This window comes from Buteo buteo, chromosome 11, assembly GCF_964188355.1.
Source record: "Buteo buteo chromosome 11, bButBut1.hap1.1, whole genome shotgun sequence".
Classification (NCBI taxonomy): domain Eukaryota; kingdom Metazoa; phylum Chordata; class Aves; order Accipitriformes; family Accipitridae; genus Buteo; species Buteo buteo.
This window is the reverse complement of record NC_134181.1, coordinates 22,535,569-22,550,467: the sequence shown is the minus strand read 5'-3', so window position 1 is coordinate 22,550,467 and position 14,899 is coordinate 22,535,569. Positions and strand designations below refer to the sequence as shown.

At 59.1% G+C, this 14,899-nt stretch overlaps 1 protein-coding gene across 6 annotated transcripts; it reads right to left on the bottom strand.

The window, feature by feature from the left end:
* Positions 1 to 1,104: 1,104 nt before the first annotated feature.
* On the bottom strand, positions 1,105 to 14,899 carry SLC9A5 (solute carrier family 9 member A5). 6 transcript variants are annotated; one of them, XM_075040445.1, is made up of 17 exons: positions 14,729 to 14,899; positions 9,462 to 9,764; positions 8,635 to 8,801; positions 8,255 to 8,333; positions 7,804 to 7,981; positions 7,453 to 7,673; positions 7,080 to 7,282; positions 6,414 to 6,503; positions 6,212 to 6,282; positions 5,678 to 5,833; positions 5,371 to 5,500; positions 5,109 to 5,197; positions 4,815 to 4,941; positions 4,515 to 4,685; positions 3,857 to 3,926; positions 3,516 to 3,647; positions 1,105 to 3,242 (listed from the first exon to the last, which is right to left on the bottom strand). In XM_075040445.1, the coding sequence occupies exons 1-17, from the start codon at positions 14,859 to 14,861 to the stop codon at positions 2,776 to 2,778; spliced, it is 2,787 nt and encodes a 928-aa protein (XP_074896546.1). In that variant the 5' UTR covers positions 14,862 to 14,899; the 3' UTR covers positions 1,105 to 2,775. The 6 variants fall into 6 exon arrangements, with proteins under 6 accessions (XP_074896546.1, XP_074896548.1, XP_074896547.1 ...); XM_075040447.1 differs by having other exon boundaries at positions 7,146 to 7,282; XM_075040446.1 differs by having other exon boundaries at positions 8,635 to 8,798.

The following is a 14,899-nucleotide window of genomic DNA, read 5'->3' as shown; positions in this document are numbered from 1 at the left end:
GGATGCTGCTGGCTATCTCTGCCTGTAAAGTGAAATACAGAGATTAGAGTATGAGAATAAATACCAATAAAACCCTGTAGAGAAGGGTGTAGTAGGAGCCACCATCCCTGGTAACAACATGGCTAGGGTTGAGGGTGGGAGGAGGGGGCTCCAAGCTCACCAGCTGCTGGCTGGTGGCATGGAGAGCCTGCACACACATTAGCTGCTAGGCTCAAATAACCAAGTGAGACAGCAGCGACCAGCCTCAGCATTTCCCAAAGCCGAGACATCTGCTTTTCCTCCTCTGAGGACCTGAATGCTGCAGACCGACCAATTCCAGGAAGACAACCTGGCCCACGCAACCTGGTGCACCGCCAAGGTGATCGTGTCTGCAGGAAACGCTGGCACTGCGGTCCAGCACGCAGAGCACAGCTCGGCCAGCATTGCTGGCCAGTGGGATGTGAGGCAGATGGGAAACATCAGGAGGAGCAAGAGCTTCCGCAGGGACCAGTGCAAAGCTCTCAGGGCTAGGAGCTATACAGGGACGCTGCCAAAAAGGACCTAGAGGTGACAGTAGATGCCAGGCTGAATACAAGCCAAACATCTATCTTGTGAATCAAGTAAACCCCATTTACTCTCCTTTAGGAGAAGCAGAGCCAGCAGATCAAGGGAAGAGCAAAGCCAGAACACACCAATGCAGGGAGGTTCCTGTGACCCAGAATACCCTGAAACAGATGCCTTTGAACCATATTTCTGGCAAAGAGAGAGGAAGCACGGACATGGGAAGATCTGGGCTCGCAGCATTCGGCTGCTGTGCAGGCAGCCATGACACCGGGCAGCAAGGGCCCGGCTGCCTGGTGGCCTCTTGCTGGCTGCTCACCGCAGCATGGCCTAATGACAGCTGCAGGCAAGCTTCTCTTCGGAAAGAATTTCATATTTTCCGCAAACATTATTGAAAATAGGAAATCCAGTTAGGCACATCGAGTCTGAGAAGGGGGCTGTGGCCTTGGGTGGAGAAGAGCAGAGACACACAGGGACATGGTGCCTGTGAGGGAGAACTGAACCAGGAGTTGCAGGAACCAGGATGTGCAGAAGTTCCCAGAGAGCAGAGACCACACCGCGACATCTGCTCCAACTCTGATTTATTGAACATTACAAAATACTCTGCATATATTTTCACATTAAAACAATATTCTTGCAAATAACATATTAAGTCTTGAGTCATTTGTGGTGCCCATGGCTACAGAAAACACTGACCCAGCTAGAGATTTAGTATGGCCCAGTATCAGAAATCAAAACCAGAATAAGGCATACCAGAAATGCAAAACTATATAAAAACCTTTTAAAAACCTCATGCTCATCTGGTGGAACAGGTACAGAGCAGAACAGCCTTTGCTGAGCCTTGCTAACAGTACCGGGGGGCACCGTCAGCTCGCTTGCCCCACATTGGGCTCACTCACCCAGTGCATCTAAGTGTCCCCTTGACACCCGCTGTCTCAGCATGCCCACATACTGGAATAGACAATTAATTACCTGCTTTGGGGCATTAAGAGCCCGAGGCCCCATTCTTCCCCAAGAGAAGCATCCCCAACCCTCCCACATTGCCCGCGCCCAGCTGCCATGCCAAGCTGTTGCATGCAGAGCAGTTCTTGGGCAGCAATTCTCGGCCCTTGGGGTCACACCAGGAATAATTCACTGTGTGGGCCATTGCCACCGGGTCCCACCACCCTCTCAGGAAGGACCAGGGATAGCTGGATGGCAGGTGGTGGGGACAGACCTTTGAAGATGCACTAGGCTCTCGCCCATGACCCCTGTTCCTCATGTACCTTCTTCATACCTGCTGCTCGCTCCGCTCCGTGCACCATGACCAGCCCTCCCAGCTGATGGGCCCCAGGCAACTGGAGGGACTGGGACGTGGGCAGGATGAACGCCAAGGATGCTGTGCAGGGCACCTGCCTCCTAGCAAAGCCAGACAGCTGAAAACCACAGCTATTGGGGATACATCCAGACAACAGGCGTGAGGCTGGCACAGCAGGTTGGTTGCTAGAGGAGTCCCTGTGCATACAGGTTCACTAGTCCGGCTCCTGGTGGAGCCAAACCCTAGGAGCGCTGCTCCCAGTCCTGAGAAGGTCACGGCCTTGCCTCTGTGGTACCTCCATAACCCAGGGAATGCAGAACTGCCGTGGCAAGGAGCCCACCTCTGGCCTCGTGGCTTTGCTCCATGCATGCTGTGAGGAACCAGCACTGTAACCACCTTGAAGGCAATGGCTCGGTTGCTGTGTGTGGATGGGCTCTCGTGCACCAGCCGTCACTCCCAGCCCTCTCCACAGAGGTCTCCTACTCACAGCCAGGCTGGAGATCAGCTCATGCTCCTACACCCGCAAGCAGCCACGGCCCGTTAACCAGCACCTCCACACCTCAGGGCAGCACAGCCATGATGGGATGGAGTCTGGCTGGGATCCCAGCCCTGGGAGGAACATCTCTGGCCTCCCAGCTCCAGAAATGTGTAGGGACCAGAGAGGAAGAATGAGGTTTGGGGTCGGTGCCTCCCTGGGTGGACAGGGATTGTTGGTACCTGCTGTTGCAGCATGAAGCCCAGTTATTGACCAGTTTTGCATCATTAGGTGTATGGGCAAAGCCCACCCTGGAGTCCAGCTCTGGGAGGAGTACTGGGCTCTCCTGCCACTCCTGGAGTTTACGGAGACACACACAAGCTTTATAATGCAAGACAGCAGAGCAGTCAGCGGGTCGCAGCCCGTCCGCAGCCCCCAGCCCCTTTCCCATCCACAGTCTGCCTCAGAGGTGGCTTGCTCTGTTGAACATCAGCCATCTGGGCTCCGTGGCAGGCAGCATCCTGCCCTGCTCCTCTGTGGCCATCAAAGGCTGCAGCTCCTGCTGCTCAGCGCCATCCGGGCTGCTGTCACTCTGCGACCGGCCGCTCTTAGAGACGTGGCTGGGGAACTGGAAGCAGGAGCCCTGCTCCGGCATCACCTGGCTCGCAGACTGGGGTTGTTCCTCCAGCACAGGGCAGGCGAATCTCCTGTGCTGAGGTCCGCTCTCGATGCCTGGGGGGGAAGCGATGCTCTCCAGGGAGGAGATGCTTTGGTTCCACGCCTTCTGCATATCCACTGGCACAATTTTGGTGGTCTCCGAGGAGACATAAACAGCCAGATCAGCCTGGTCTCCTTTCCACGGCAGCTCCTTCTCTGCCAAGGTGGGCGATGGCGGGATGATGCAGGGGCTGGGGCAGACATCCAGGCTGCCTGGGGATGCAGAAGGAGGGACAGTGAGAGGGATCTTGCACAGCTCTTGCTCTCTCTCTGGGCCCTGCAAACATTGCAGAACCAGCTGGCCCAGGGATGCAGGAGCTACAGGGAGGCTTTGCCATGCCTCCAGAGCCACAGAGAACAGCGATCCTCCCATTCATGCTCTGCTGACTTTGGTTTTGCCCAGGCCAAGGCGACTTTGCTCCCCAGGTGGAGGAAGGACAAGCTACCCAATGGCAGATGCACTGGCGTGGGAGCATCGATGCCTACCAGGAGTTGTCTTTCCCTGTAGGACCTCATCAGTGGCTCGAGCGATGAACACAATCCCTTCGTCGTCCTCTCTCTCCGTCTCCGAGCTATCGCTCTCCTCCTCTTCTGAGCTGACCATTACGAGGACAGGAGCTGCAGACAGATGGAGGGAGTTGGTTTGGAGGTTGGGGCACCCTGTGGGGGAAGGACTGCACCCACAGGAGAAGGACTTGGTGCTAGCACAACCCTGGGTGCTGTCATGCCACCAAGCTGGCAGCAGGCAGGCACAGCAGGCTGCTCTCATCCCACCCCACCATGTCCCCTTGCCAGGACCTGCAAACCTCACCTGCCACTGGCCTTACCTGCCTCCTGCCAGGGGACATTTCTGTGCGTCTTCCCATTGGGTGCCTCTCTGGTCAGAGAGATGTTCTTCTGCAAAGGAAGAGGGACCAGCTGGGACCTGCCCCGTGCAAACCCCTAATCCCAACCCAGGTGGCCCTGCAAGCCAGGGTAACCCCGGGGACGCAGATTCCCACCCCAGCTAGATGGCAGCTGGCAGTCAGTGGTTCCTAGTCCTCAGGCATTGTGTCTTCATGGCCCTACAACAAACAGCTCAGCTGCAATGGCTTCAAAAGTCTCCAGATGAGAGAAGACACCTAAGGCTCAATTTAACGTGCACTGCCACACTTCTGAGCCTGGATCTGCACCGATGTTCAGGCTACTTTATGCTGAGTGCTCTTGGAAAACAAACGTGGGGCTCCTCCAGGGCTTGGGACTGCTTTGCCTAGGGAAGAGCCACTCCATGGCAGTGCTGGAGTCGTGGGGACACGTGGACATGCGACATCCATGAGCTCACACACAGCACACGCAGGACTGAGATGAGCTGCTTTCCCTGCTGGCTCTGGAGCTGCTGATGCCCTGCAGCACCTCACCTACACCCCAAAGGACTTCACTCTCTGCATCCTGGGGGAGGCCAAATCTCAGAGCTAGGAAATGATCAGGAGGTTGGGGAGTGCTTGCCTTTTTCCTGCCCTTTTCCTTCAGCCTGGCCTTGTTCTTGGAGGAGCAGACATTGTGCTTTGTGGACTTGAAGGTCTCCAGCCGCCTCTTCATGTTCTGCCGGAAGATTTCTTTATCTTGGCGCTCTTGTTTATCTGGAGAGATGAAGTGACGGCTGTAGCTGGCCTTGTACTGGCCGAGGGAGAGGCAAAGAGACAGAGGGTGAGCAGCTGGCCCCACAGAGCATCCTCCATCCCTGCTCCTCTCGCGGGTGCTGCTGCCCTCAGGGTCAGCCGCACACCACGGCCAGGGAGTGCTCACCCGCCGGCGGGGCTTGTAGAGGCTCCCTCGCAGCACATGGTGCATGGCAGCATCCTCCTTGTCCCGGCGGCTCCGCACTGTGTCAATCACCTGCAGGTCCAGGCATGCACCACTCCCGCTCTCCCTCCTGGCGGGGAGATGGAGATGGAGGGAGGTGGAGATGGAGATGGCAGAGCTGGGCTCCGTGCCTGTATCCTGCCAGCCCCCTGCCAGCCCCGGCACAACCCAGCCCCAGGGAAGAGGGCAGCTGCGGGGGGGTCTAGCAAGGTATGCCCAGGGGATGCTCATACTCACAGGAGGTTTGTGACCGACGACTCCGACATGGACGTGCGGCTGGGCATGGAGGGCAGTGCCAGCTTGGCAGCTGAGAGCACGTGGCCACCCTGGGAGGTGGGAGGGCAAGGCTGGCATCAGGGCAGCAAGGACCCAGCTGGGCTCGGGGGTCCCCACTGCCTGGCCAGAGGGTACACGTGTGGCCATATATGGTGGGGACCGCCACCCCAGGCCAGCTGGCTCCCATCGGGGCCATCCTGCTGCCCAGCTCTCATGCCCCTACCTGGTCAACAAAGCTGATAGCATCACGGATGTTCAGCTTGTAGTAGACGTCCCAGATCTCGTCCCGCAGCCTGTAGGCAGATTTCCGCATCAGGAGCTGGCTCAGGTACTTCTTGTCGAACTGTTCCCACCTGCCACAAGATGAAGACACGGGCGGTTTAGCTCCCAGGGTACCACGGCCAGGGACCCCCTGCCCACGCAAGGTTGAGAGTGTCCAAAGCGTGGCGAAAGCAGGCTGGGCATGCAGGACCTGGCTGTGCCCAGGGACATGCTGCCAGCGAGAGCAGGAGGGGAGGGGACATGCTGACCCTTCGTCCCTGCCCAAGGGGAAGCCAGAGACCGGTGCTTCTGTGGGAGGCGATGGGAACGGGACTGGGGCTGGTGTGGCTGCCCTGCTGGAGCGCTTCCCCTCCAGGAAACAGGCTTTTCGCATCCTTTTCCTGTCACAGTGCTGCAGATAAACACTGCCTAGGCTTTAACAGGGCTGTTCCCTCCTCAGCGCTCAGCGCAGCTCCGTCTGTGGGGAGGCATAGGGCCATCACCACCACCATGGACACCCCATGGCCCTCCAGCCACTCCGGCATGGGCAAGCAATGCCAGCTCTCACAGCATTCCCAGCTACACCCACCCGATCTCTGGGATGCTTTGGGACCTCAGTCTGCTGCACAACAGCAGCCAGATGGTCCCTTTCCAGATGGACTGATGGACATACAGCCTTCCTGGTCCTGCTGCTGTGCCTACAGCAGGGGTGTCCTCCAGCGGGGACCCTGCAATGTCCCCATGGCTGGCATGCACCCCCATCCACCTGATGGCTGGCAGAGGATCCTGGCTAAGACACTCACTTGTCCCGCCAGTAATGGTAGCCATGGTGCCCCACGATGTCCTCCACCGCTGCCAGGATGTGGTCAAAGGCCTTGAGTGAGGAGAAGAGGGTGAGAGTGGTGGCAAGGCTGCGGGTGCCCCTGGGGGTGCTGAGACCGTGCATTGCCCTCACCCAGCCCCAGCGGTGCAGGGAGCCAGGCAGTCTCCAGCACCAGCACCTACGTGCTCATGCAGCTCCTCGTTCAGCGTGGGCTTGTGGTGGTCACTGCGCTTCACCTTCAGCCATGTCACCAGGGGTTTGATAGTGAGGCCCTGGAACAGCAGGAGAAGGCAAGGGAAAGACTGGGAGGGCGAGAGGGTGCGTGGCTGGGGCACGGGGAGCAGAAGCAGCACGAAGTGACCGGGGACAGCAGCTGTGCCAGCCGTGTGTGCCCCTACCAACCCAACCCCCTGCCTCCAGGACCTGGGCGATGGTCCTGTGTCCCAACAGGCAGCGACCATGTCATACCCCCCAAGTTCCCCCTCCCCTAGGCTTGCATCCATCTGCTGTGCGGCTACCCTTCCTGGGGGACAGGTAGCCCAGAGCCAGGGGCCATCAGCAGCTTTGTAAAGAGAACAGCCTGGCCAGGCACATGCCGTTGCTTCTCTTGGAGCCAGTCCCAGAACAAGAGGCCAACAGGGAAACAACGTGGGCCATGGCCCCACCATCGTGACAGATGCCGCGGCGGTTTTGGTGATGGATGGGGTGCCAGGAGGCACTGAGGACCAAAGGTCACTTGAAAAGAGGTACTTGCCCCAAGCACATGTCCCCAAGCACTCGCCTGGCCCCCAAGGCCAGCTCTGGGGCAAGAAGGCAGCACTGGAGGAGGGCATGGTGCCCATCCTCACCTGCACAATGACAGTGAAGAACACCACCACGATGGTTGTTGCCACAAAGTAGTCCTTGGCTTTCACCTTTGTCCTGTCCAGCAGGATGACCAGGGCAAAGGCCACGGCCCCCCGGAGGCCACCATATGACATGACGACCTGGTCAATCCTGTCCAGGGGGATGAGGCGGAAGTGGTTGAGCACACAGGTCTGGAGGACAACGCCTAGGGAAGAAGTAGAAGGAGAGCGTGGGATGCTCGCAGCGGCCGGCCTGCTCCTGGAGACAAGGCAAAACCCCAGCCAGGAGCTGCCCCAGCCTTTCTTGGGGGATACCGCTTTTTGGCATGAAAAGGGCTGGGTGCTACTGGCCAGAAGCACAGTGGGGCAGACTGACCCACAGCTCTGAAGAGCAGGATAAAGAGCAGGGTGCCCAGCACCAGTGCTGTGTCCCATGCCCACTTGGAGGTGTCCACAGCCGAGATGCCCAGAAACATGAAGATGATGGTCTCTGAGCTGCTGGCCAGGGTCTTCATGGTGTACTTGACCGTGGTGCGGGATTTCTGGGAGATGTTGGCTTCCACGTACTTCTTGCAGCAGATCCCACAGAAGGTGACTCTGCGGAGGGGCAGAACGAGCTGGCATGACCCTATAGCGGGATGAGGAGTGGGTCTGCTCGCCTCCTCTTGATGCTCAGCAATGCACCTCTGATTTCCCAGACCCCACCGGGGGACACCCCAGTACTCACGCCAGGATGGAGGAAAGCGAGACCATCTCAGCAGCAAGGTATGCAACATAGGCCAAGAGGAAGACGAAGAGTGGCTCAATGATGCGCACACGCTTGGTGAACCGCGTGATCAGGGCCAGGAGAAAGGCAAAGAGCAGCCCCACGGCCGTGCCCCCAAGGCTCACCAGGAAGAAGGAGGCTGGTGGGGGGACAAGACTCATTTGCACCATAAGCAAGCAAGCCCAGCTCTTGTGCCCCGCGGCCATACCATGCTGAGCTGGCCAAGCCCCATGCTCCCATGGGGGTCCCCACCAAAGCACCCCATGATGATGGCTGGCACGTGACCACTGGGATGGAGGTGACAGAGCTGTGGTGCTCAGTGCCCACCCCACTGCACAACGGCATCCGTGCTTGCCCCCCACACTTCCATACGGGAGGAAGAGGTGGAGGGGCTGGTGGGGCACATACTCACCTACCCCCTTCACATAGTCAGTGGCATGGATGTGTGCTGGGCCCAGCTCCACAAAAGAGTTGAAGACCTTGTACAGCACCTGCAGGCAAGGCAAATCCCTTGGGGAAGGCAGGGAAGTGCCCTGCCTTGAGAGGGGCAGCACCTGCGGGCAGGATGGACCCTGCAGAAGAGGCATCGCCTGCCCCAAATCTGCCAGGTGACACAGCTCATCTCGGCAGGCAAAGTCCCCCAGGGCCAGGAGAGAGGAAAGACCAAGAGAGCATGGCATGGGTCTGCCTCCGACCTGGGGATGTCACCTGCATCCTCTGCCCATCCTGGGGGACTCCAGTGCCCTGGCCCACGTCGGGCTCCACATTAGGGTCCCCCAAGCTCCAACTCACCACGGTGACAGCATCATTCAGGAGAGACTCGCCAAACACGATGATGAAGAGGGTCTCATTTACATGGACCTCTTCAAAGACGGCCAGCACTGCCACGGGGTCCACAGCTGAGATGAGGCTGCCGAAGAGCAGGAAATCCATCAGCCCAGCTTCAACGCCTGGATCTGCTAGGACAGAAGGACCAAGCTCAGGCAGACTGTCTGCCCCAGAGCCTCTCTCACTGGGCTGAAACAAGCCTGTCCCTCATCTAGCCCCGGTGACTTGGCTACAGCATCCCAACTTGGAGTGCAATGGGCTGAGCCTGGGAGTGCTCCCAGACCTCTGGGGTCCCCCAGGCAAAGCAGGGCTCAGCACACCCTTGCTGCAACATGAGGGGAGCAGGGCTTGGACGTCCCCCTTGGCACCCAGGTGCATCACGGCCCCTCTGGCAGGTATGCACCGAAGGAGGCTTAGCAGCCCCACCTCAGGTCCAGGCATCAAGTGGTTCCTCAGGGCTCAGGAGAGCTAAAAACACAGCTCAGACCAGCCAGGGCCAGTGGCTCCAGCCAAGGACGGGGAACATGGCAGCAAGCCAGCAAACCTAGCCAAGGTCAGTGACAAAAATAGCAAAGACGTGAGTCAGCCCAGTGCCAAGCAGGGCCCGTTTGTCCTGAATGCTTGACGGTCCTGCCAGAGCACTGTTCCCAGGATGCCAGGAGCCCACTACTGCTATAATTCCTGTGAATCCATGGCAGGGCCGGGCAGTGGGCTCTGAACTTGGGGATGCTTTGCACCTCCAACCCATCTTCTGGGGATGTGGCCCAAGCTGGGCAGCCCTGCGCACCCACCCATGAGCCCGGCTCGGTGCAGCCCCCAGAGCGCAGCGCCAGTGGTGAAGGAGTTCCAGAGCGTGCCCACCACCGCGTAGGTGAGGATGGCACCAATGTTGTCAAAGAACAGCCGGCTGGGCATGAAGTAGCCCGAGTCTAGGACGATGGGGGGCAGAAGGAAGAGGAAGAACATGTTGGGCTCCAGCTGGTACTCGGCTTTCTTCGCCACAGCCAACACGATGCCTCCCAGGCCCAGCCCCAGCAGGATGAGGAGGCAGCTCTCCGGGACGATGGACGTCACCTTCCTTGACAGGTGGAAAACTAGAAGGAAAGGAAGAATGAGAGCATCAGCCAAACAGGCACAGGGACAGAGCATCCCAGATCCACAAACTCCACAGAAGGGTTGGCTGATGCACAATGGACCCTGGGGAGGACAAGGGAGCATCTAAGGCTGCTTCATGGCCATGTGTGTGCAGAAGACCTTCCAGCTAGCTCCCAGATCAGGATTTCAAGTCCCTGACTCTTTGCAATCTCCATCTCCTCCTCAGCCACTGTTTAATAAGCTAAGCAGCTAGCTATTTTGCTTTTCTTGGCCTCTGGTATCTGCACTTAAAGGATAAAAGCAGCCAGCAAGCACATTCACAGCATCACAAGCAATGCTGGCTACTGTTTGAGACAAGGCATCCTGGTTCACTGGGACACGTTACCCCACTCAGAGACGAGGACACTCAGCCCTGGTGATGGGGTGACCTTGTTTGCAGCCATCTGAGCAAGCAGACAGAGCAGCATGCAAACCACTGCAGCACAAGCCAGTCAGACAGTCTCTGTGCCAGAGCACAACCTTCCTTAGCACCAGCTAACCTACCTGCATGCAAAAAACAGGCACACGGGAGCTGCAGATTTAGAGATGCTTTGAATAATCAGTGTATTCCATGAGAGGTTTGGACCAAATCTTAAACTGCCGTGGAACAGGATTTATTTTTTTAAAGCAAGCAGAGTGTGCCCTGGTATTGATCCATCAGCAATGTGGCAGTGAGCCTGCAGCTTAGGCACAAGCCAGCGGGACGTCACGCCAGCCAGCACAGGGGAATCGCTCCTCCAGGCAGCCTTGTCCCCAAGGCCAGAGTGTCCTGTGTAATCCCAAATCATTCCAACTTCCAGGTGGGCAACGCCCCATCCCTGCGGATTTCTCCTTCCTAGCGCAGGGTGCTGTATTTTTGCTACCCCCAAAGGGCAGTGCTTGGGGAAAGGTTGTCGAGGGTCACAGCGGTTTTGCCCTCGCATCATTGAGTTCTGCCATCGCTTGTGACATCCAGCCCAGCTCTGCATGACATGACCATCAGATGAAGAAACCTTCTCCTGGGGAGTGGGTTCCTCCAGGCACTTCCAGAGCCACCTCTGCCCTTGAGCACCCAGCAGGTACAAGGGACATGAGGGCAGCCTCTGAGCCATCACTTGGCTGCAAGCCCACCCCTGCGGCCAACCCAAAACCCAGTCCCTAAAGCCCTTTAGCTGGATTAAAGGTGCCCATTGCTTGTGCCAAGTCATCCCACCAGAAGGAAAGCTGCGCTGTGGTCACACATCAACCCTAGGTCACTTGGCTTCTTCCCTCCTTAGGAACCGCCGTGGACAGACCATAAGGTCTGCCTAGCCCAGGGTCCTGTCTTCAGTGGCGTGACCTGGAGAGAAGCCCAGGAACAGGCAGTGCTTCATCAGTAGGTTTCCATGTCTCTCTGCCCTTGTCATTCTCCTCTGAACCTGTCCCAGTCCTGCTCTATCCTTTCTGGGATGTGTACCAGTGTCCCTGAGATGCGGACACCCCGAGAACTGAGGTCGTAGCCTCCTGATGTTCTCCCTTTCTCCTTTCCTAACACCTCTTAGTTAATTTGCTTTCCTTCACTGCAGCTGAGCACTGAATTAGAGCAAATAATTCAATGTCAAAGATCCAATCCCTAACCAGAGACAACATCTTTGAGCCCACCACTGAACATGCAGGCTAAGGGGGTCACTTTTCCTCTTATTGAGACTCTCACAGCAACCTGCGCTGCTCCTTGGCACAGTAAGCCCTGTCCATGTCATCTTGGCCAACCCCGGCACTGCTCCCCTGGCATAACATGCCGGGAACACTGCCACAGCCAGCAAGGGCAGAGCGGCAAGCACCGGGCTGGTGTGATCTGCAGCTCCATCACCAACCACCTCAAGGGAAAAGAGCTGCAGAGCACCCAGGGCCAAGCTTCTGCCATAGCTCTGCAGCCAAGTGCCCCAGCCACAGAGCCCAGGGCATCCACCCTCACCTCCAGCCACCGAGCCCAGGGCATCCACCCTCACCTCCAGCCACCTCCGCTCGCTGCCAGCGGCTGCAATTCAGCCACGGAAGCAGTGGTGATATGGCTGCTACAGCCCTCCAAGCAAACCCACAGCCCGGAGGGGGGCTGACTGAGCTCTGGCCCAGCCGAATTCCTGCTAAATGACCGCACAAGCCGCAGCAGAGCCCTGTTCACCCCACGCGAGCTCGGCGAAGGCAGTGCCGGTGGGCGAACAGCGCTCGCTCAGTGCCTGCGGTAGGCTGCGAAACCACTTCCCACCCACGGGAACAAAGCTCTGAAGTTTTCAAGAAGGGAACGAGGCGTCCAGCCCCTTTCTGCATGCTCGGGAGCACTGCCAAGATCCCCGCTCCGTCAACCCATCTGCACTCCCCATACTGCAGAGAGATGCCCTGGCTGGCTGGAGAGACCCAGGAGAGCCCACAGAGATGCCATGGGGACATGGTTCCTGGCTGTCATCCGTCATTCATTCCCCTGAGCCAAAAACTTGGGCAAAGAAGGGAGCAGCATCAATGGGAAAGACCCTGCTTGTCCAAAAATCTCCTGGCTGAGCGGAGATGCTGCTACCCTCCCGAGCAAATGGCAGCACACGAGCTCCTCTGTGCCGCAGGGAGTAGCCAGTGGGGATGGGTGGAACAAGCTCTAATTTTACACATGCTAGTCAAGGATTTCAGCATTAAAGGTTCCCACAGCAACAGTAACTTAGCCACATGTGAATTAACTTCAGAGCCATAATCCACACTCAGGCATCCATAATACAGGATTTGCCATTGGGAGGACTCAGGGCCAAAACCTGCTCCGCTCCTCCAGTGGTTGGGAAACGGTGAAACACCTAAACCAAGAGACAGGCAGCTGGGGACAGAGGTGACGGTGCAAGAACAGAAGGTTGTGACCCATGGGGATGCTGCTGGGTGGAAAAACATCCATCTGCTGGCAAACCCCTGCCCATGGGGCAATGCTCATCACTTGCCTCTTCCCCACGTCCCATTCAAGCAGATCTGTGCTCTGCCCAAGTATGGAAAAGGCAGCAAAGCCCGGATGATGCCTTGCTGTGCAGGAAGGCAACACCCAAGTCAGTTTTTTCCCCGCCCCGGTTGTTTGCTGGCTCGGGGCACCCTGGCATCGTGACCGCCTCCAAGAACAGAGCCTGCAGTGTCATTTCCCCATCGCCCAGGCATGGGGCCGCTTCCTCCCCTGCAGTCACAGGGCTGTGAGCTGGCAGCCCAGCGCCGCAACTGCAACGGTTCCTCTGCGTCAGTCTGCGCCCAGCGTCCACGGCCACCGCAGCCGACGCTGTCCCCTCCACTCCCCAACATCCTCCGCCCCCAGCTCCATCTCCTCTGTGGGCTCCTGTGCATGCATGAAGTCGCATGCCACCTCGGGGGACACCTCTGCCAGGGTGCTGCCCACAGCCCTGACTCCAGGTCTGGGTGTTGCTCCTGGCTCCAGGCTCTGAAAATCCATCGGACACGTCGGATGCGCTGAGCCAGGCAGCCCGGAGCTACCGACCATCAGGGTTGCGTCTCCCAGATGGAGAGGGAGAGTGGCCATCAGCTCACCTCAGGCCTGGAAGAACGTGGCAGGGCTGTGGGCTTGGGAATGACCCCAGCTCAGGCCCCCCTGCACCCGCCGGCACTGCTGGGGCAAAGGCAAGGGTGGTGAGGGGAGCATGTCAAGGGAAACCCAGACAGGGAGCAGCTCCACAGAGACGTTTAAGAGAATAAAATAAGAGCCAGGGAAAGGAATCATCTCTCTGATCTTCTGCAGGTAGGAGGGACGTGCTAGGCAGCTGGAAGTGGCACAGCTGCAGACAGAGGGTTGTATTTTTAAGCTCACGACGCCCTTTAATTCATTCCTCGCGATGCTTTAGGTCTCCCTTGCGAGAAGACAAGGAAGGAGAGGAGCGCAAGGTCCATGGCAGTGGTTCTGATGATGCTTGGGACAGGCAGAGGCCAGCTGGTGGTCACAGCTGTAGCTCTCCCCTGAGTACTGAGAGCTGCTGCTAGTCCCTGGCTGCTCAGAGACTCCGAACCTGTGTTTCTTGAGCCAGTTCCAAACTAAGAGGGTGCCTGCACCCCTGCCGTGAGGGCTGTGCCCACAGTGGGGGCCCCCAAGGAGGAACCCTGCCTCAAGGTCACGGTCTCGTCCCCTGGGCCCAGCACAGCAGGCAGGGACACTATGGGGGACCAGCCTTCTAGGGACCCTGCTCAGCACCCACACGCGGGTGTCCCGTCCCCAGCACCCAGGGCGCCGGTGGGGGGCAGAGCCCTGCGGCAGATCACACACATCCTCCTCGCACCTTCCCACGCAGCCTCCCGCAGCGGAGCCTCCTCCCGGCTGTGCGGTCGTGTGCTGGGGAGCACGAGAGCCCGAGGCCATGCGGATCCAGAGCGACCCACCGGAGGGGTCCACAGGCACAGACCCACACCCAGGCTGTCAGGGCCACATCTTGCCAACGCCGGTACCACCGAGCCCTTCCTGGAGCTGGGGGGATCGAATGGCTTCGGGCCCTGCCGACGGCATGTGCTGCGCCAGCCTTTGGTGCATGGGACGTCCTTTCGGGCACCTCTTCTCCTCCAGAACCCTCCCTCCTCTGCGCCCACCCATCCATCCCTCGCAAGGAAAACGGGCCCCGAGCCTCCGCGTTGTCCCTCGGGCTGTACCTTCACCTCGTCACCACTCACCGTCCCACGGAAGGGGATGGAGGATGCGGCGCGTGGTCGTGCCGGGCCACCGCAGCCCAGCTGAGGATGGTGACCAGCCGGGCTCTGGCCATTCGTCCCCATGACCCGTGTCCTGCTGTGCGGTGGCACCCCTCGCCCCAGCTACCCCCTGCGCCCCCCGAGGATGCCACATCCCACCCTGCGTGCCCCGGGGGTGGGCGCAGCTGCTCCCGGAGCCCCGGGCAACCGGGGCGGGGGGGGGGTACGACACACGACACGACACGGGGGGGACACTCACCGATCTTGGCCAGGCTGGCCACCAGGATCCAGGCGGCCACCAGGCAGGGCGCCTGCACCTCCCGCCACTGCCACCGCAGCAGCTCGGCTCCCGCCGGGGCGGCGGGGCCGGGGGAGGCCGCCGGGGGCTGCATGGCCCCGCGCCGCTCCCCGCCGCTCCGCCGCGCTCCCG